The 22,239-nt window shown below is 42.1% G+C and overlaps 1 protein-coding gene across 2 annotated transcripts in view; it reads right to left on the reverse strand.

Annotated features, from left to right (window-relative positions):
- Positions 1–1,129: 1,129 nt before the first annotated feature.
- DCTN4 (dynactin subunit 4) overlaps positions 1,130–22,239 on the reverse strand; it is a 30,998-nt gene continuing 9,888 nt past the window's right edge. Inside the window, exons 4-14 of one of the 2 annotated variants that reach the window (XM_028528348.2) lie at positions 22,040–22,083; positions 19,492–19,599; positions 18,376–18,396; positions 17,892–17,965; positions 17,541–17,653; positions 17,131–17,240; positions 12,069–12,142; positions 9,438–9,492; positions 8,365–8,472; positions 6,665–6,762; positions 1,130–3,714 (exon numbers count right to left, since the gene is read on the reverse strand). In XM_028528348.2, the coding sequence (XP_028384149.1) occupies positions 3,501–3,714; positions 6,665–6,762; positions 8,365–8,472; positions 9,438–9,492; positions 12,069–12,142; positions 17,131–17,240; positions 17,541–17,653; positions 17,892–17,965; positions 18,376–18,396; positions 19,492–19,599; positions 22,040–22,083 (1,019 nt within the window). In that variant the 3' untranslated portion in view covers positions 1,130–3,500. The remainder of the gene's footprint in view (positions 3,715–6,664; positions 6,763–8,364; positions 8,473–9,437; positions 9,493–12,068; positions 12,143–17,130; positions 17,241–17,540; positions 17,654–17,891; positions 17,966–18,375; positions 18,397–19,491; positions 19,600–22,039; positions 22,084–22,239) is intronic. The other variant, XM_028528349.2, reaches the window with a different exon arrangement.

Raw genomic sequence — 22,239 nt, forward strand, 5'->3', positions numbered from 1 at the left:
GACAAACAATTCTGAGTATTGATGCTTTTTTCCTTTATTTAACTGGATGGGGGCAGGGGGGCATGAGAAGGAAACAGCTTTCTCACTTGAGGTCATTATCTTGTGCAGCCGTCTAGCATCTAGAGTGAAATGTGTTTCACCACAGATGTCCCTGACCATAGGAAAATGAGGATAAATGAAGTATGACAGTCCCCCCCTTATCTGTGTGGGGCATCTTCCCAGACTGCCAGCGGAGGCCTGAAACCGTGGATAGCACGGAACACTGTCTGTACTGTTTTCTCCCATACATACACACCTCTGCACTTCAAGGCTTCTCCTTGGCATATCCCAATGCCAGCTTCGCTCCTGTGTACTTTGGGGCCATCATGAAAACTAGGGTGACCTGAACATGAGTACTGAGATACTACAAGTTGATCTGATAAACAAGACAGCTCCTAAGTGACTAGCAGGCATATACAGCATGCACAAAGGGATAATTCATGTTGTGGGAGGGACGGACTAGGATGGAGTAAGATTTTATCACGCTACAAAGAATAGTGCACAATTAAACATTTATGAGTTATTTCTGGAATTCTTCATTTAATATTTTTGGACCACAGCTGAACGTGTCGAGGGAGTAGAGAAATGGGACTGAACAGGGGTGTGAGGTCAAGTTCTTTTTTAAGGTCAGAGAAATCATAACAGAGTGCTGGAAAGAATGCAGGAGAGGGCGGGGAAAATACGTCCTTGAGCAGGTACGAGGTGAGACAGAGGGCGCTAAGTGGTGGGGCGTTAGGCAGGAGCGTGAACAGTTCGCTTCTGTGAGTATAGAAGCAGGGTGAATGGGCTACTTGTTGGAGCTGGGCCATTCCATATATTTTGAAGTTTATCTTTGGGAGCCACCACCCAGGACAGAAGCTGGTGGAGACCTAACAAATGTAACATTTACATAATGGTTCAGGTAACATCTACCCATTCAATGTTACAGTGAACCCACTTGATATAAAGTTTTAGCTTAGTTCATTTAAAGAAATGGAGGAAGGGAGCAAAGCCCACCGGCTCTCATACTAACTCTCTGGACTCCACCTGTCTTCTTACTCCGAGCCATGCTATTCCAGTCAGTCTTCAAGAAACCAAACAAAGACAGACATTCAGGCTTTGTCTGCTTTATTTGACTACATTGAGTTAAGCAATAAGGCAAAACAGGAACTTGTCATTCATAAAGATCAAGGAGTGCCTCTTATTCCGACAAGGGACCAAAAAGGAGGTTTCTTCACAAATATGCATGACATTTAGCTCATTACGCCTAAAGCACACTGAATAAAATTTTGGTGGGCTAATCAAGTCACAAATCCAAATTAACTTCGTCTTAGGTCTCCCAAACCGTAGTCTCTAGTGCTACTGACCTCTGGTTCGCCCGCAGTGGTGCACAATGACGATGCATCACAAATCTCGCACCACATCTAATGCACAAAAGCGACACATAAGTTTTGAATTTACCAGCTGCAGGTGCTGAACCATTTCTACTAACACACAGAACACCAGCCTGCACTGAGAACTATATTGAGGATGTACTAAACAAATGGCTCTGTTACTCTGCCAGTTAATTTGACTTCTAAAGGAAACAAATTCTATTATCGAAAGTGTTTTTGTGTTTGTGTCACAGGGAATGACGAGACCCATTTCTTTAGTAGTGTTCCCTTCAGGAACCAACACCAGCTCGGCACCATGGGTGTGCCACACACACCCGTGTGCAGCCGCTGCAAACGTGTAAACTGAAAGCTCGTCTCCACGGTGATGTCCTTTCCTCCACCGGCAAATGGGAGCAGCGACCTCACAGCAGACTCTAGCAGGTAGTGAAATAAAAATTAACTTGACACTCTGTGGGGTCACAACAAATTAAACTATTTCTAGAGTTTGCAGGTTTGTAATTACATAACCTCTGCCCCAACTTTTAAGAGGCTAAACCTTACTTATTATTGTCACAATATTAACACTGCAGCATGTATATTACTCTGTGGAACATTGTTTCATAAAATTGGCTTGGCCTTAAGAATATCACTTAGTGTCTTTCAAAGGCTTCCTAAATTTTTATCTTCCTGGGGAGCTGACAAGATACAATGTCCTATCTATACTTCTAGATTACTATATATCTTAATTTCTCCTCTTTAAACTCAAGGCTTGAACTTGAAAACCAAACCAGGGTGAACAGGAGACTTCTCCTTCCACCAGCTGTCCACTCGCTAACAACGCATCTACAGGAAATGTGGTGGTGCAGCTGGCGGTCCACTTTGTCAACTCTCATTCGAGAAAACGTCACAAAACTTTAGCGAACAACTGAACTCCAGGATGCGGAGTGAAGACAGGGCGTGTGCTGTCAGGCGAGTGTGCGGGGCTACTGGCTGAGCTGTGTGACAGTTTACAATCGACACGGTCTCATTTGACACACGTGGTAACAGCCACACTCAGGAAAGGAGGGTTCTTTGTCTTCATATCCACTTTGGGTTCAGGAGGTAACTGTTAATCTCCCCTTCGAATCAGTGGAAAGAACATTAGTTCAGATCATGCTAACAACCTAACCTTTGAAGTGTTTCCTGCATTCCAGAAGTGAACTTGTCTACAAGTTTTCTTTGGGCTCTTTCCAGGTCCCAAACACTCAGAACAATCTACTGAGTTAGAGAGGCAGGGCAGAGAGGGGGAGGGGAGTAAGACGTACACAGACTGCCTCCCCGTGGAAGCATTAATCCCTGGATACTGTGGCAACACTTAAAAATAAATGGAATTTGCCACCCCCTTGACATGACATGTAAATGCCTGCTTATCAAATTCTTCTTAAAAAACAGATCTATTCTATTGGGGAAAAATTTTAAGAGCAACCAATAAAAAAGTCTCCTGTATTCACTCAGAAGAGGGCAAATGAGAACCCTTAAAACTTCTCAGGGTTTTCCAACTGTCACAAAACTGAAGACAATGTGGCAGTTCTATTTTCGTCAAACGGAAGTCTCTGGCATGACGGGAGCCCCGACGGCGAGGGAAAGGACACGTTTAGACGGCTAGGTTCTATCTAACGGGACGCAGGAAGCAGGTGGTGCACTGAGGCCAGTGTCGGATCGTGACCAGCAGGTCTTCCTTTCTGTAATCATTTTAGGTCTCCTCTGCGAGAGTCTGGTCCTCTGTGCGGTCAGATCAGGAGACAGTCTGTGCAGTCTGTCAAGTGTAAATCTAATGCCACTCCAAGGAACAGCTGCCACCCCCGTTCTCGGGACGGAACTGTGCTGTGGTTAGTCGACGTGCAGGGCTCAGTGAGGGAGACACGATTTACTGGTGCTAACAGAGTGAGAGCAAGAGGAACAGCAGTTGCCCCGTGTTCCTAAGGCTGCGCCTGCCCCCGCCCTCCTGGGAACAGGATTCGGTAGTGCGTGGGTACATCGTTATACACAAGGCCTGAAGCAGCAGCTTCTGCGTTTTACACGGGTTTGTAGTGATACCATTGTTCGGAACCTGCCCACCAGCGAAGCCTTCTAAGGAAGAAGTGGGCCCAAGCTGAGTTCCACATGCTGCGTGAGCCAGATGACTTCGGTGGGCTGGTCACTTTCCTCGATGGGGCGGATGGGGGCTGCCAGGTTTTTAAAATCATGCTTCATCTTAAAGCACACGGTCACTTCGCCCTCCTCACGCTGTGGGGTCACTTTGATGAAAATACCCACTTTGTTGGCCTTTCTGAAGGCGATAATGCTGTGGAAGGAAACAAGCACAGCATTAGGTCATGAGTCAGCCACGCCACTGAGACTCACAGTCATTTTACGGCCCAACAAGAAATCTCTGATGACAAGACATAACCACCCTCCCATTTGTCAGCAATGAGGAGTTTCTTCACCAAAATGTTGATCTCCTTAGTTTTTAAATGTTACAAAAGTAAAATATAGTCTCACAAATTCAAATGAGAAAACGTAAAAGTCTTCCCCTTATTTTTCCCTTCACCGGAAGACAAAAACTGCCAACACTTTGGTTCCTAAACGACCACTTATTTTTGTGTTTACATTTTTCTGCTTTTTTAACCAACACAAATGGGACACACTATTCTGCAACTTGCTTCTTCCCACTGCCCATCACAAACACCTTTCCCCACGGGGACACAGAGATCTTCTCCAGCCCACTCAGTGGCTGCCCAGCCCTCGGTTCCACATTCGCCGACTGGCGTGCCCCGCGGCTGTCGCCAGCGTTTCTGTTACAAACGCAAGGCGCTGCACCGGCGCTTCCACGTTCACGTCCGTGCACGTGTGGCCATGCTTCCACAGGACAGACTGATCGCAGCTCGGAGCCAAAGGGATTTCTGGAACACCGTAAGCCAGTGTCTTTGTAAATAACCTCTGAAAATTAGGAATTTTTAGAATAGGAAAAAAATCTCTTCAGTTGAGGTTTCTATTTCACTTTTCTCTGACATGCACTTGAAGTTTGTACTTTAATAACTTAGCTTCAAAAACTAATGAAATAAATAATTTAATCTACTGTTCAAATGAAAATCTTAGAAAAGTTACTGGAATTAAACATTTACATATTTAAAGTATTACATAATATTTACAGATATGTAAAAGTCCTATAAAGTATAGTAATGTAAAATATAATTAATTCAAGTTTATCAATCTGTCACGTAATTAACTGGAATTTGATATCCTGGATGATCTTTCAAGAAGTTGACCCTGGCTTAACAAATTTATTTACCAAATTACTGTAATTTAAGGACCCACATAAAGCAAAAGATTACAGAGAATGCAGTTTGTTCTGTAGTTAACTAATTAAACCTTTGATTTGTATCAGATTCATTTTTTAAAATTCAGTTAAAAATAGTAGAAAGGAAAAAGTCAGTCTCTCTATTCTTAATTTCCCAGGCAACCACTGCCATCTGAAAAGCCTTAAAAAAAAAAAAAAAAAGAAAGAAAAGTAAACAGAAAAAGTCCCTCCTGGCTGGTATGGCTCAGCTGGCTAGAGTGTCACCCTGTAAACCGAAAGGCCACAGGTTGATTCCCAGTCAGGACACAGGCCTAAGCTGCAGGTCCATACCCAGCTGGGGTGTGTATGACAGGCAACTGATAGACTGCCTCCCTCCCCTCCCTCTAAAATCATTAAGCATATCCTCAGGTGAGAATGTAAAAAAAAAAAAATCAGATTTCTGGTGCCTCCCCTAGGCCTACTGAGGAGAATCTCTGGGGTGGAGCCTGGGACTCTACAGCCAACAAAACCAAACCACCGGCCCACCCTGGTGCTTCCCCAACTTGACCCATTTGCTAAGCACTGTACTAGTCTCACCTGCGCCTTCACTGTCTTTCCCCACCCCATCCTATGTTCTCTCTTCTCTCCAATATCTTGCTAAGGGAGCTTTTGATCATTCTGTTACAAAGCCTTGAATATTCCCTGTGCCAGGATATTAAGCTATTGCTTTTCAGCTCTAAGCTCACCCTCTACATCAGGGGTGTCAAACTCATTTTCACTGGGGGCTACATCAGCCTTGTGGTTGCCTGCGAAGGGCCAAATGTAATTTTAGGGCTGTATAAATGTAACTACTCCTTAACTATCGGCAAGGAGTTCCGCACTGCCGCCAGGTAGAAACAAGGTTCGGGTGGGATGAAACAAGGTGGAGGGCCGGATTCCGCCCGCAGGCCTTGTGTTTGCCACCTGTGCTCGACATCTTGCTTTGTGACCCAGGACTGTGCAAGCACATTTCTGCTCTGCAGGCTGGCTCCCTGTCAGGGTCCCGTTAGGGGGCTCTAAAGGGAGCCCAGAACCTGCAGGAGGCAGGGGCCTCCCTGTGGGCTTCCTGTTTGTGAGCGGTTCCCATGGGCATCCCTCCAGCTACACTCCTTCACCCCGAAAGTGGCAGCAGCCAGCCGGAATTTTCTGACTCTTATGTAACCGGCTTTACCATGCACGCCTGCCGAACACTGTCCCCTCTCTTACTTCCCCACAGGTCTGAAGTTGAGCTCCATGGGGCTCTTCCTTCAAGCTTCTCGAGTTTAACAATTCTGTCTCCCTTTGTTCCCTCAGCCCTGGGGTGGTAGCTGCTTCGTAAAATTGCCATCTCTGGGATACTTCTGAGTTCTCTGTAACCTCTGAAGATACCCAGTTAACAATTCTTTGTATTAAGTCCTCCCTGCTCAGCTAATGTGATTTCTGCCTTTAGAATGGATGCAGACTGATGCATTCCCCATTCAGGAAAAGGTTTGGTTTTTTACTCTTCAGTTGTTACATATGGGAGAGTAAAATCTATTAATTAATGTAGGAGAGCAAGTGTCGGGGTGGACAAACCCAGTGACAATCTGTAGAGTATTGCATTCGGTTCCCACTTCTGTGCCCAGCCATTATAAATCGTGCACCTGGAATTTTTTATTAACGTGGGAAAATACACTGATGTGAAAAAATGAATGTTCAAACCACGTGTTTACAGGACGATACTGATGGCGAATGGAATCTACAAAAGGACAAACGCCAAAATGTTAATGATACTCATCCCTGGCAGCTGGATTTTCTTTTCTTCTTCATGGTTTTATATATATTTCCCAAATTTCTACAGTCATTATTTTATAAGAAGAAAATTAATTTTTTAAAAATCCAGATTAAAAAATGGATTTGAAAGTGGGTCTCCTGCGTCAGCCAACTATGGCGTGTGGGTCACAAGCAGCTCACTCACTCGGGGTCGTCTTGGAAGTCCTGGGGCTCGGCCAGCTCGTCGTACTCAGCTGCAGCGTCCTTGCCAGCCAACACAAGCTCTTTGGGGGGCACGGCCACCTGGAGAGCAGCAGAGAGAGGCCTTCCTCAGAAGAGGCCAGTGCACTGTAGAGCGTTCATTCAGCAGCATACGGAGAGCATGACATTGATCCAGACACTCAGAAGTAATTAGCAAGACTCAAGGAACATACAGCATTCTGTCACTTAGATGGAGGGACACGGGCATTTGCTACGTTATTCTTCAAACTCTGTGGTGTATCTAAAACAGCTCATTATTTTTTTTTAAAAAAAAGAACACAGAGGTGAAGCCCTGGTTCCAACACAGCACTTTCTGACATGGGGTGATGTGTACCGCCCTGGGAGCCGGTGCAGCGCTCCTCCTGCCTTCTGTGCGTGCTGAGCAGGCTTCAGCTTTGCCACGTCACAGATAAGGGACAACAGGGCCAACTTCATTTCTAATTACGGGTACAAGTGTGGCTGGGGAGGTGGAAAGAGAAATAAAAATAGCAAATCCACAAGCTGGGCATTTCCATCAGGCACTTCTTTCTGTCTCTATCATTATTAGACCAGGTTGGTGTTGTCTTAAAAAAAAAAAAAAAAAAGGCCAAGGAGAGATGTGCGTCCTCTCTCTTGGGAAGCAATGCTAATAAGTGAAATGGTAAGTCCTCCACTAAAGGACTACAAGGAAGGAAGCCCTCATAAATAAAGCACAAGGAGAAAATGAAAAGAGGGATAAAGAAATCTTCTACTAATATTGTTTGAATTATAGAAATTAAAGACAGGTATCCTTGCTACCAATTTTTATTAATGAACATCACACAGAATTATGAGTCAGTAATAGATGGTCTACAGAGAAAAGTTTTTGATCTAAAATTTCAAATACCAAATTAATCACCAAATAGTAAAATGCAGAAAGGTCACATTTCATTCATAAACTAACACTGAGAGTCAAAATCTCCCACTTTAATCTTCACTCAGTGCTGGGTGTCCTGTATGCAAGCAGAAGGCACCCGGAGGAGCACCCCAGCTCATAAAGGAGGTGTTGGTTCCTGAGTCTTGAAGTCTTGAGTGTGCACTAGACTGAAAGACAGGCGAGGACACGTGTGCCAGGGGATGGGGACAGGAGGGAGGCATTCTAAATAAAACGGACAGCACACGCACTTCTCCGGCACGAAAGCTCACAATCCACTGGCTCTGCCTGGAGCACTGTCATCGCTACGCAGGTCTGGAGAGTGCCAGGTTTGTGGACCTGAGGGAAGACCATCTGATAGGACAGACAGAGGTGAGGACATTATGGAGCTCTTCTGTTATGCTAAAGAATTTGAATTTCATCTCAAAGTCAGAGGACTACCAAACAATCAGCATGTCATGGTCAAAGTTAGATTTTAGAAAGACCGTCCTAGTGGCAAGACCAACAATGTGAAGGGGAGCAGGGGTGGCCCCAGAACAGCAAGGTCAGTTAGGAAGCTACCGTCCAGGTGAGAAACGAGAAGTCCTTCAACTAGGGCAGCGGCAGCTGTGTGCAGACGCAGTAAAACCTTAGGAGGTAGAACCAGAACAGAGGACTGCTTGGATGTGGGAATGAGAGACAGTGGGGAGGCCTCTCAGCCAGGCCAGATGAAGTCGCGCAGGGTCAGGCAGGATAAGGCACAGTGCTCCTACCTTGGCAGTGCTGTTGATATTGTCAGGGTCCCCCTCGTCGCACTCCAGCAGCGTCACGTGGGTGAGGTTCTCCACTGGATTCGTAAGAGTCAGGAGGACCTGGCTCTCCTGTGCAAGGGAAAAGCGCCCCTCAGACATGTTCCACTACTGCCACCGGGCCCCTTAGTTGCTACACCAAGTATTTCACAAAATCCTCACCCACCTTCCCCGATTACTCCTGAGCAAGAACACCCACCCACACCTTCCATCACTACTTTCTCAAAGTGCTCGCTCATTCCTAGTCTACTATTTATGTTAGGCCATATACTCTCTAGAGTTGCTCTTCCACTGAGGAAATGAGGCATCCCATAGAAAGGGACAGTGACTAGATCCAGAATTCTAAGGAATGTATATAGTCTAAGTGATTATTTAAAGTTTACAACTCTTGCTCCACCCAGTCCCCCACTTAAGGCCTAAAAGGAAGGAAGCCCTCAAAATATGGGAGCCACAGGCTCGTCAGATTAACACCACAGAAAAAATGGTGCATCAAGACTGTAGAAGACTTTTAAGGTTTTTTGCTTGCCCTTGTTTTGTACGCTCTTGAGATCAGCAAAATCATCATTAAAACGAACAGGGACTTTATAAAAGTCTTCATGGGCACCACAAAAGGAAAGAACTAAAGAGGCTGCTGCAGACGATTCTACAGCTCCTCAGGGGGGAGTGGTGGGAGGAAGGGGCACAGATAAGGACTCAAAGCACAGGGGGCGGTGGTAAGGAAGAAACCGGGGTGATCCCTGGTATCTGCTACAGCGCACAGTGAGAGGACGGAGGAGAGCTACAGAGGCCCATGGGGTTCGACCCCTTCCTTCCCGCCACCCTCGACCCCCTCTCTCTGCACGTGCACACCGCTCCATCCACAGGTGTCCCTGTCAAGACTCCCAGCTTAAAGAAATTTAAAGTCTCAGTCCCTTTATTGCTCCAAACTTTCTTCTCTTCTACAGTTTCCATCCCATGCCAAATACACACCGCCACCCCCACACACATCTTCCATCAGTGAATCCTTTCTTTTCCTATTAACGAAGCGAAGTACTAACCTTCATGTAGCGAAGGTTGGGAATCGACATGATTCTCACTTCCGGGATATAATTGCTGTGGATCAATAAAAAATGCATTAATGGTCAATGGAGACTCATAAAATTATTACCTTTTTTTAGTTAGTGCAGCCAAGATTTCTTCATGTTAATTAAAATATATCAAATAAAAAGAACTTTAGAGAACCGTATCACCACTACAGTAAGAACTTAAGGCATAGACCAAACTGGTAATGAGTTCTTTCTGAAATCGCATGTATACTTCAGGCTTAGAGCCTATAGATGTACAAGTATCACGGACGATATGTTCCCTATGTATTTATTATAAATGCTTTTGAGATTATGATTTAATCATACATTGTAGGAATGTAAAAACCCTACTGTATACTTTTATATAGTGTGTATAAATGTTTGTGCCAGTGTTTGAAGCACTTCACAAATACGAACTCATGTACTCTTCACTGCAACTGTGTGAGACGAGCATCATTACTGCCCCCATTATACAGATGAGCAACTAGCCTTAGGACGAGAAGCAACTTGCTGGTAAGTGGCCAGGATTCAAACCCAGACAGCTGGGCTCCAGGGTCCTTGCCCTTACCCGCTGTGCTGTGCTGCCTTTCTAAACAAGGCCAATGAATTGTACTCACATGTGTTTGTTCTGGACTCAAAGCTGTCCAGGTTCAAACCCCAGTTCAGTATTTATATACCAAGATACTCCTATGTAAAGACCAGGGAAAGATACTTACCTCATTGTGTTTTGGTTTTCTCAATTTTAAAATGAGGACATTAATTGTATCTACATCTTGAGGTTATTGTGAAGAATACATTAAATGATATATGTAAAAGTACTTGGAACAAAGTACTCATAAATGTTAGTAATTGTGCATATATTAACATAAGACAAAATCTATTGCAGAGACATTAAAAGGGGGTAGAGGGAAAAGTGAACTTTAAAATAGAGGTAATAAGGTATTTTAGCTTCAGACTAAATACTTTTTCATGCTGGTCATCAGGATTACCCTAATAACTTAATACAAATTCAAAGGCCCCATTATCAAGGATTTGGACTTAGCAGAGCACATGTACTGAGATTCCCAGGTGCTACTGCCATGATGTCAGAAAAAAGGCACTTTTCCTCAAAGCAAGCTTAAGAAACTAATGCTAGGTATGACCTGCCATTCAGGGTTTCCATCAGGAGCATAATTCTTAATTGAGAAAGGCGTTCACACCAGGCTTCACATGGACCATTTCCATAGCTTCCTTCCTTGCTAACCAGTCATGTATTAAATAATAGGGAAACAGAACATACTTTATGGTGATGTACAGTTATGAAGCATTTGCAACCCAACAGCTCAGCTGACTCCTCTCACAACCCTGAGCGGGAGGCAGGACTGGTGTTCCCATTTCAGAGACGTGGGAAGTGAGTCTGACAGAGCGGGTGACAGGCCCCAGGCCGGGCCCTTCCAGTTCCTTCCCCCTCGCTCGGCAGACCAGCACTCCTCAGCCTTCCGACCGCCGGTGGTGCTTTCTCTGCTACATAACACTCTCTGGTACTAATGTCATCTCGACAGTCAACTGTTTCTTTGTTAATGGTCGATGAGCTTGTCAATGAAATCATTCCCAGCTTCTGTCAGTAAAATGCTGCAATACACATCCTTATACATGTAGCTTTACACATTGGTGCTTTTGATTCTCCAGAATAGATTTCTGGGATGGTGCTGCTGGGTTCAAAAGTCTATGTAACTTTGTCTTGATCTTCCAGACCGTTCCCCAACAAGACGAGCAGATACGAGCCCACTGTCGACGTGTGCAAATGTCTACCCACTCTCACAAGCACCAGATGCTCTTTATCTTTTCAAGCTTTTCCCAACAAGTCTCAGCATCTCTCCATCCGGCATTTACTGGTTCACTTGGATTCCTCTTCTGTGAGCCGCCTATTCAAGTCCTTTCCGATTTATGGGAATTCTGCATTTCAGAGTATTAGACTTTTATGTGTAATGAAATGGCAAATATTCTTTTCCATTCTCCTGTCTGAGGACTATATTGTTGTGGCTTTTGAGTTTCCTGCCTTACTTAGGACGGATTCTCTCACCTTCAAGTCAAGACAGTATTTTCCTAATTTTTCAAAATATTTTTCTTGTTTGACAGGTGATTTTCATACACAAAAATTCCCTTCCTACTGACAAGTCTCAGTGCGTTAACACTAACGAATCACTTTTATCCCATGGGGTGAAGCGTTATTAGAACAGTTACATAAAATGAACATGGTTACAGGGATACTCTCCGTTACACACTGATTTTTTTTTTCAGTTTTTAAAAGATCGTTTCCAAACTTTGGTACTTTATAATTTGTAATGAGTGACAAGTGACTCTCCACCCCATCACCAACACAACCCCTGACCCCAGACCACCCTACCCCTCTGTCACTGATGCAGACACGCTCTGCAGTCTGTCTACAGACCTGCCTTGAACTTCAGGGTGTGCAATTCAAAGCCTGCACTGGAACGGAACAGCAAAACTACTGTGATGTAGTTCTTCTTTTCTTTTTTAAGCCAAGAAGAGTAAGCACATTTCACTATGAAAAAAAAAACACCCCAAAACAGTAACCAAAGACACCAATCCCAAAATACTCACACAGCAACCAGCTGGATTTTAAATTTGATAGATGTTGGATTAAATTCTGGCTTGCTCAAATTATGTTCACATTTCTAAAAAGAAAAAATATATAATACGTATCAGAGGAAAACAAAAATATACTATGCTAATCCAGGGGGCTACTAAGTTCAAAAGGATACCATTTACTAGAGTTTTGTTTTATTTTGCTGCAAGACTACATGTTTTGAAATAGTATGCTACAGATAACCAAAATATGCAAAAGATGTTTTGAACTTTAAGATATAAGCAACCACACTATCAAATAGTTATACCTTTGCAGTGTTTCAAAACTTAATAAAACACACACATACTGAGCACTTACTATGTGTGCTGAACAATGTAGATTTTGCTGTTTTTTCTTCGTGTTTTCTTTTATATTGTTTTTAAGTCCTTTTTATTTCCTTCCTACTAGCCCAGAAGGTACCCACCCTTGCTCTAAGTAGATTTAAATATCGCACAACTTAGGAGGCAGGTGTATCATTGTCCCCATTTCCCAGGTGGTGAAAATGGGGCGCTGGAAGAGTAAGTCATCTGTACAGCTTCTCAGGGCCAGTGAAAACTGCAGTGGGACTGAAATCCAAGTAGTGTGATTCCAGTACCCAAGCTTTAAAATGTAAAACACAGTAACAATTATTTACTAATTTCTTGAATGGGCACAACATGCACCTCGTTAAAAAACCTTTAACACTACAAGAAGGAACAGGGTAAAGGTACCCATTACTCGTCCCCTGGTTCCTCTCCCGAGCCGACTAGTTTCTCATGCGTTGTCTCCCAGACAGTCCACGCAGATGAATGTATATGGACACGTCAACTTTCTTTTTCACAGTAACACAGAAGACAGCATTTTATGTACTACCCTGCCCTTTGATCTTTTTTCATTTACTGTCTTGGACTTCCACACCAGCACACACGGCGGGGCCTGTCCCCTACTGTAATGATTTCCATAACTTACTGACCAGATCCAAACTGATGGGTGGTCCCATGGTTCTGCTACTACAAAGAATGCCACGGTAAGTATTTTCATACATCAGATCGTTTTTCACATGCACATGTGCAAGTGCATTGGTAGAATAATTTCTTATAAGTGGATCAATGGGTATGTGCATTTGTTATTTTGATATAGTGCCAAATTGCTAACTTCTGCCAATCTGATAATTTATGAAATGGTATCTCACTGCAGTTTTAAGGTACATTTCCCTCGTTACTATGCAAGTTTGAGTATTTTTCCTATTTACTGCATTTGGGGAGCTCCTCTGCCATGACTAGCATGTTAGTATCTACTGCTTGTTTCTATACTGAGGTATCTTTTCCTTACTGATTTGCTAAAGTTCTTTATTTTTTATTATTTTTTAATCTTCACTCAAGGATATGTTTACTGATTTTAGAGACGAAGCAGGGGCGGGGAAAGATGGAGGGAGAGAGAGAGAGAGAGAAACATCAATGTCAGAAACTCCGACTGGCTGCCTCCCACTGGGGATCAAAGGCGCAATTTAGGTATGTGCCTGACCTGGGATTGAACCTGCAACCTTTTGGTGTATGGGGTGATGCTCCAACCAACCAGGCTACCTGGTCAGGACTAAAGTTTTTTAATATATGCTGGATACTCATCCTCTGTTAATTTTGTACCTTACAAATCACTTTCCTCAGTCTATGGTCTCTATCTTTTCATTTGGTACGGTTTTTCTCTGGAGTGGGGGTACAAGTTGGACTTTTAATATGTCAAATGTAAAACTTTTTCCTTTATAGCTGTGCTTATTTGTCTTACGTACAGACTATTCCCTTACCCCAGAGTCATGAAGATATTCTCTCTCTTTCTAGAGGTTCTGCTCTCCATTTTTACTCTTTAAAGCTCCCAGTGTTCCTGAAATTTACTGTTGTGTATTGTGTGAGATAGAGAGCTAAATTGTTCTTTTTTTTCCACATAATCATGTGGCCTAGCAAAACTTAATAGGCTATCTGCCCCATGATCTGCAATGCCATATTTAGTAAAATCAAGTGTCCTCGCATGCATGTGTCTTTCGGCTTTCTCTATTATGTTCCAAAAGGATAGTTCTAATCTAACGTGTGTGGGTTTTTTTAATGTTTATACATATATTTTTCCCTCCTTTCTTATACAAAGTTGAGTACCTGCTGTGCAACCTGTGTTTTACATTTAAAAATATATCCCATATGAGTATATTCTTTTTCACCGATTTATAGCACTCATTGTATGGATGTACCCTACTCTCTGCACATTTTGGGTTGTATTTGTACAGGTGCATCTTCTGCGTAGATTACTAGAAGTGAGGTTGATAGGTCAGCAGGACACACAGCTTATTTACTGTCAGTAGACTTTTGTGTTATTTATCTGTATTAGGGTAAAGCTGGCCTATTAGAATGAGTTAGGAAGTAGTCCCTTTGCTTCTATCTTCTGAAAGAGATTGCAGAGAACTGTCGTAATTTCTTCCTTAAATCTTTGGCAGGATTGACCAATAAGCACATCTTGCCCTGGTGCTTTCTGTTTTGGAAGGTTATTAACTCAATTTCTTTAACAGATAAAGATCTATTAGATAGTCTATTTCATGAGTGAATTTTGGCAGACTGCACCTTTTAAGAAATTGGTCCATTTCATCTAAGTTATCAAATTTGTGGGCATAGAGTTGCTCAGTCTTTAGTATCCTTTTCATTTCCATGGAACCGTGGTGATGTCCCCGCTTTAGTACTAATTACTAATTACTAATACTAAATACAGAATTACTAATTCTGATATTAGTAATTTGCGTCCTCTCTCTGCTTTTCTTAGTTAGCCTGGCTAAAGGTTTCTTCATTTTATTGGTCTTTTCAAAAAAACCAGCTTCTGGTTTCATTGTTTTTCTCTAATGATTTCATTTTCAATTTCACTGATTTCTGCTCTGATTCTTATTTCTTTTCCTCTGCTTACTTTGGATTTAATTTGCTCTTCTTTTTGTAGTTTCCTAAAGCAAAGCTTAGATTTGTGATTTTAGATCTTTCTTCTTTTTTAAAATTTTTATTTATTTAATTTATTTTTAGAGAAAGGGGAAGGGAAGGGGAGCAAGGGGAAGGGAAGGAGAGAAGGAAAGAAACATCAATGTGTGGTTGCTTCTCATGCATTCCCCACTGGGGACCTGGCCTGCAACCCAGGCATGTGCCCTGACTGGGAACTGAACTGGTGACCTTTGGGTTCACAGGCCAGTGCTCAATCCACCGAGCCACACCAGCCAGGGCTCTACTTTTCTAATATATGCATTCAGTACTATAAATCTCTCTAACCACTGCTTTTGTTGCATCCAACAGATTTTGATAAGTTGTATTTTCGTTCTCATTTAATTCAAAATATTTTTAAATGTCTCAAGATTTCTTCTTTGACTTGTGTGTTATTTAGAAGTAAGTTCTTTAATCTCCACGTGTTTGGGGATTTTCCAGTGATCTTTCTGTTACTGATTTCCAGTTTAATCCTATTTTGATCTGAGAGCAGATACTTTATGATTTCTATTCTTTTAAAAAATTATATTGAGCAATTGATGGATATGATATAACCAAGTCCAACTATGTCCTTACTGACTTTCTCTGCCTGCTGGATCTGTCCATTTCTAAGAGAGGGGCGTGGGAGTCTCCAACTGTGACAGTGGATTCACTGAGCAGTTCTATCAGTTTCTGTCTCACACAGCTTGACACTCCATTGTTAGGCATATACAATTAAGAATTGCTACTATCTTGGAGAACTGACCCGTTTTCTCCTATGTACACCCTTCTTTATCCCTGACAACTATCCATCCTTACTATGGAGTCTGATCTGTCTGAAATTAACATGGCTACCCTTGCTTTCTTTGGATTAGTGTTAGCATGGTATTATTTTTCTCCATCCACTTACTTTTAATCTGTGTCTTTATATTCAAAATAGGCTTTTCCTTTCTTTTAAAAAAAGGTTTTCCATTATAGAAATTTTCTAATATAAGGAAAAATACAGAACAGTAGCATAAATCCCTCAGAGCCACCATCATCCAGCTTCAACAATTAGCAATTGATTAGCCACGATGGCCAGTCTTGCTTCACCTACACTGTCATCCACTTCCCATGCTTGACTATTCTGAAATAAGTATCAGACATCATGTGACTTTACCCACAAATATTTTCCTATGTATCTCTAAAATATAAAGGTGTTTTTAAAGTAACAATACTATTATTATCCCTAAAAAATAAACAATTCTTTTAATAGCATAAAAAATATAGACACTGTTTAAATTTCCCCAAAGATCTCATAAATTTTTCACTCCTTCCTCATTCTTCCCCTTCCTTCCCTTCCTTCCTTCTTCTCTGGCCCCCTTCTTTTTTTCTGCTTTGTTTGAATCAGGAATTAGATACAGTCTACACACTGTTCGATATGTCTCTTAAGTCCCTTCTAATCTCACACTGTTATTTGTTAGCAGAGGCCACTAGCCACATGTGGGAATTTCAATGAATTAAGATGAAAGATTTAGTTCCTCAGCTGCATTGTCACATTCCAAGTGCTCAGCAGCCACACGTGGCTACTGGCAACCTCGATGGACTGTGGTGCTGAACATTTTCATTGTCACAGGAAATTCTATTAGATATGACTTATCTAAAAGGGTTCCTCTATTTTTTTATTTATTGAAGAAATTCTGTTGTTTCTTCTATAGATTCCCAGAACCTTGATTTTGCTAATTTTTCTTCTTTCTTGCTTTATTTTAAATTATTTTTTTACTAGTTCTCTTTGTTTCCCCTGTAGTAAACTAAGGGCTATATATTCTTCACTATTTTTTTAGGGGTTAGCATTATGAGCCTAATTTCCAGACACCTCCGTTTCCACACCTGTACGACAGAGGTAACAACAGTACCTACCTCCCAGAGCTGTGAAGGCTGGGTTTGTGTTGGAAGCATTTACAATACTGCCGGGACACCCACGTATGCTCTATTATTGACTACGTCCCAGAGATTCTGACACAGGCCAGACACCAATCACGTTTACTTCACGTTTGCTTTCCCCGGTACCAACGGCAGCTCCACAGAAGGCAGGACCTACCCGGCAGCGCAGGGACCGCTTGATCAGAAGATGTTTGTGACGAGGGTAGAGCTGAGACGCGCAGATTGGCTGGAAGTCAGGCTGCAGGAGGCGCTGCTGGAGGGTGGTTACTAGCGTGGAAGGCAGAAACCAGACTCAGTTTAGGGACTTGCTCAAAATCAGACTTATATGAAGTTACACAAAACAACATTGCTTTTGTGAGTGGTGTTCTTCAAAAAACTACCATATACAAATTGGACATTTGAAAGTTCTTCAAACAACTACTTCTATTAAATCTATTTTATTTTCAACATGATTCATTTTACTACTAACAACTATGCTAGGGAAAATTTCAAATCACAAGGAATTAAAGCAACAAAAGCAGAATTAGTTATAAAACATAAACAAAATAAAGTCACGTGTCAAATTACCCTCTGTTAAATTGACTGGTCTTGTATAGTAGTCTTCAGGTAGAGGCTCCACCTCGTCTACAGCTTGAGCTGGCTCAATCTTGATCTCTTTCTGGTCCTCTCCTTCTTTAAGGCTAAAAGGGAAAAAGCAGGAATTTTCAAGGGTCCACCTGACTCCCTTTAAAGTCTATGATATCGCAAACTGAGGTGTTCCTCCATTATAGAATATTCTTTCTGCTTAGATCTTTTCTAAGCATGAGGATCTTCTTCACCATTGGCTACTGTCATTTATTTACATAAAAATCACATTCTTTCAATGTTCACTTTGATACCTGCTTTTTTTCTTCAAAGACACTTAACGTCCAAACTTACGAAAGTCCAGCAAGGGTGCTGATGGTCGCGCCAGCTCGTGGTCGCTGAAGCCTCGTTCCGAGACCATATTTGTCCTAAACAGAGTTCAGAAATTCCTATTAGAAATCCCACCTTCAAACGTCCTACTTATCAAAAGAAAGATTTTTGGGTGGGACAGCATGAGAAGCACAGGGAAATAAGCAAAAAACCAACAAAACCAAAAGAAACTAATTTGAAAGCTTCCTTTAACGAGAATTTGTAGCCCCACACCATCTTATTCTTAAAATAATAATAAAAGCACCAAACAGGGAGACTAAAACTACATTAATATAGTAAAACTGAACACAACGTGATTTGTTTTACTATTAATCTGAACGTATCTAAGCTAGGGTTTAGATCAGAACCACGTGTAGTATCTAGGACACACGATCTACATCTTCTTGGCACACCAGCGACCATCTGCTAACTTCGTCAGGGTCAGCAAGAATCATAAAAGAGAACTTACCACTACATGAATAGTGTGTTGCTGCAGGCCCCCAAATAGCAGCAGGTTGCAACAGAGACAAAAAAATGCAGCATAAGATAGAAGCAAACTCATATGGCAGGCAGGTCACGTGGGAAAGTTGGAAGAATGATGCATTTAATTCACATCCCTTTCCTAAATACACTACGGCATTTGCTGTTTGTACCACTGGACTGTGCGGAAAAACTCATTACGACTTCATTGAACTGTTGGGCAAGTGTAGGTGCTTTGTGAGTTTTGTAGGTGTTTTGTAGGTGCTTTTGTAGAATATTTATAAAAATATTCTAGATATTTTTATATGGGCCTCACCAATTCATAGGGTTTTGGTGGCTTAACTAATCCTCATGCAGAAGCAGTAAAACAAGTTATTTAACCTTTACAGGTCTTCTTTCCTCCAGTGTAAGATGGGGATACACCACCTATTTCATAGGACTGTGACAATTAAGTGCTTAGCAAAGTGCCTGACACATTGTTTACTGCCATTCTCAAATGGTATTTACAAATACCTGCTTGGCCCCAAGCAAACACACAGAAAACAAACTGTTCTGTGAGAGCAACTGGAACTTGGAGGCAACAGAAACTCCGAATCCCTATTTCTTGCTTCTGATTGGTAGCATACAGACTAGTAAAGAATGACTTCCATAAATACTTCCTATTAAAAATCACACTTGCATACATGACTGTTTATTTAACCACACTAATACGCTGTGTAAAGTCAGTGTTTTTTATACTGAAGAGACATGGGAAGGTGCCCCAAAACTGTAACCAGAGCTGGGAAACCACTTCTGGGTTTCTAATGTGCAAAAACTGTGACAGTCCAGTGGTGCCCCCAGACTGAAGTCTAGCCTCTTTGGAGGGTGATCAGAAGAGAAGGGGAGTGACAGAGAGAACCATGAATGTCCCCCACACTCCAAGACAACTAGTGAAACGGTAAACGTGTAACTGCTGGACTGAAAGCCCTCTAGTCTGAGGAGCCTTTCTCTGTTCCCCATCCTTCGGCACCTAGGGACAATGGCCCTCTCTGAGACAGTCCCATTCTCACGCCGCAGCGGTCCTGACCCATGAACCGCAAACTCCTCTTTGCACTGAAGTCCTCACCGAAAAAGCCAAAGGCATGTAGTTTCTACGCCGTGCCAGTTTCTTGCGATCTCGCTCCACCTTCTCCTTCTGAGCAAGCTGCTGGTAATATTCAATCAGTTTGTTCATCTGTAATAAATCAAAGACTCAGTATTTGTTTCAGAAGAAAGCTAACAGGAAGCATACAAAATTAATCAACTACACTGACTAGACATACGATAAACAGAAAAGACAAATTATTAAGGTGGCAGGTTTGCCCTTTTCTTCAAAGAGAATTTATCTTCATTACGTAATCTACTTTGGAACTGAAATGCAACTTTCCAGGTCACAAACAGGAAGAAATGGGCGATGAAAAGGCTTGGAAATGTCATGCTCTCTGTTCACTGCTCCCCTCCTTCATTACTGCTTTCCCCGCACAGATGCGACTTTTTTCTGACGGCCATAGGACCATCTATTTCTAAAAATGTACTGTTTCACACTCTATTTTCTCCCCCATTCCATCACACATTTTCATTTTTATGATATATTTTAATCATAAAATATGTTAATTGTGAAGAGTTCAAAAAATCCACAAACAAAAATAAGTGAACCTTCTCTTTTGTCTCTTGTGCCCAGACCCAGTCCGTCCTCACCAGAGGTACCCACTATTAGAGTTTAGATATCCTTCCTGCCCACTTAAAGGTCTGATATTATATTTCTCATACATAAAAAAAGCCCATGTATAGACATACAGCTAAATATGCATAAAAATAAATACAGGCCTTTTTATTTTCATGTTAAAAAAAAAAAAAAAAAAACTTCGCCCTGGCTGGCATAGCTCAGTGGACTGAGCACAGGCTGCAAACCAAAGCATCGCAGGTTTGATTCCCAGTCAGGGCACATACCTGGGTTGCAGGCCACAGCCCCCAGCAACCACACATTGATGTTTCTCTCTCTCTCTCTTTCTCCCTCCCTTCCCGCTCTAAAAATAAATAAGTAAAATCTTAAAAAAAAAAAAAAAAAAAAAAAAAAAACTTCCCGGCTGGTGTGGCTCAGTAGACTGAGCACCAGCCTGTGCATTGAAAGGTCGCCTGTTCCATTCCCAGTCAGGGACATGCCTGGGTTAAGGGCCAGGTCCCCAGCTGGGGGCGCGCAAGAGGCAACCAATCACTTGCACATCAATGTTTCTCTCCCTCCTTTCCCCTCTCTCTGAAAGTAAATAATTAAAATCTTCTAAAAAAAGAAAAAGAAAAAAACTTGTAACATTCTTTTCCACTGAAAGTATTATAAACATCCCATCTAGTACATCTACCTCATTCTTTTTAAAAGCTACATCTTATTATTATTCAGTGCAGATATTTAATCATTTCCTTTGATAGGACTTAATGCTCTCCTGGTACCACTCTGGTCCTCTCAATTCAGTAGCAATTATGTCTGGGAAACACTAATCTGATCCTGTCAGGTCTTTGCTTAAAACCTTGAAAGGATTCCCAGAATCCTCGCCTCGGCCCATATGCTCCTACAGGGCTGGACAGCGAACCCTTCTCGCCGGCCAGTCGCTCGATGCTACGTTCCACTCATCCCGCTTGCCTGGTCTACAACTTGCTCTGCTTCTTCCATGTACAAGCCCCTTGCATATGCTGCTCCCTTGCCTTGAATTCTTTCCCTTCTGCGCCTGCTGTCCTGAAATCCTAGCGACACCCTTAGATATGGACGTGCCTATCCCCCTGATCAATGTCCACTTGGCACAATTTCTCTTCTTCATGTGACTTAGTTTTCCTTTACCTGGGGATTATCTGAGTTTGTTTTCCCTAGCGGATAGGGACTGTGGACTCCTATTGTTCAAGACAGTCTCTGGCACATAGTAAGTGCTTGATAAATGTATGATGAATGAATATGTATTTTTGTGCTTAAGTGTAAGTATTTCTGTAGGTCTGAATCTAGGAAGGTACTGCTGAGACCTCAAGAAATTTCCCCACGCTATCATCCAGGGCATTTTCAGTATTTGTCATTTTTATTGATGTCATAAGTAAATGATTATATTGTTTAATTTGCAATTTGTATATACTTCATTTCAATAGTATTTCATTATCTTCTTCACATTCTACTTTCAGGGGCAAAAAAAATCAGCTCTAATTAATGTACACTACAGAGATCAATTCTCTATGAACTATTAAAGGATGCTCTAGTCATGATTCTATAAGCAACTACTACTCAGTCGAAGGGCATCTTCCAAATTAGAGCTGTTCCCAGGAGTTGGGTGTATGTTGATGATACTTCCAAGAGTAGGTGAGAAGACAAGGAACCTCAACTTGGTAGGTACGTGAAAAACAAAAACATCATTTCCTTTTTCCAATTCACAACTTGAGCCCTGAACTAAAACTACACCCAGGTTTCTCTTCAACCTAATGGAAAAACTGCCATTGTGATTTAATGCTCTACCACGAGGAACACTTTCGATGCGGTACAGACACCAAAATAAACGTCAAGGACTTCTAAGCACAGGCCACACCCACTGGTAACTGAAGGTCTTCAGCCTTTCTCCCCACCTTTTCTTATTTCATCCCCTCGCTAATGACCTTTTACTCACCCGCTGAGTGTGAGGATTTTCAGGTTCCTGCCAACCACCACTAGCTGCAAAACAAAGGAGCATTAAATGAGAACTTTATAATTTGATCATTTTATTTTCACGAAAATAGGTCATCTGCAGGCCACAATATAAAACTTAAAAACATAAAATCACAGAACTTCCAAGAAAGAGTCCTATAAATTATATAGGCCAGAATGCTC

Source organism: Phyllostomus discolor, chromosome 13, assembly GCF_004126475.2.
Source record: "Phyllostomus discolor isolate MPI-MPIP mPhyDis1 chromosome 13, mPhyDis1.pri.v3, whole genome shotgun sequence".
Taxonomy (NCBI): Eukaryota; Metazoa; Chordata; class Mammalia; order Chiroptera; family Phyllostomidae; genus Phyllostomus; species Phyllostomus discolor.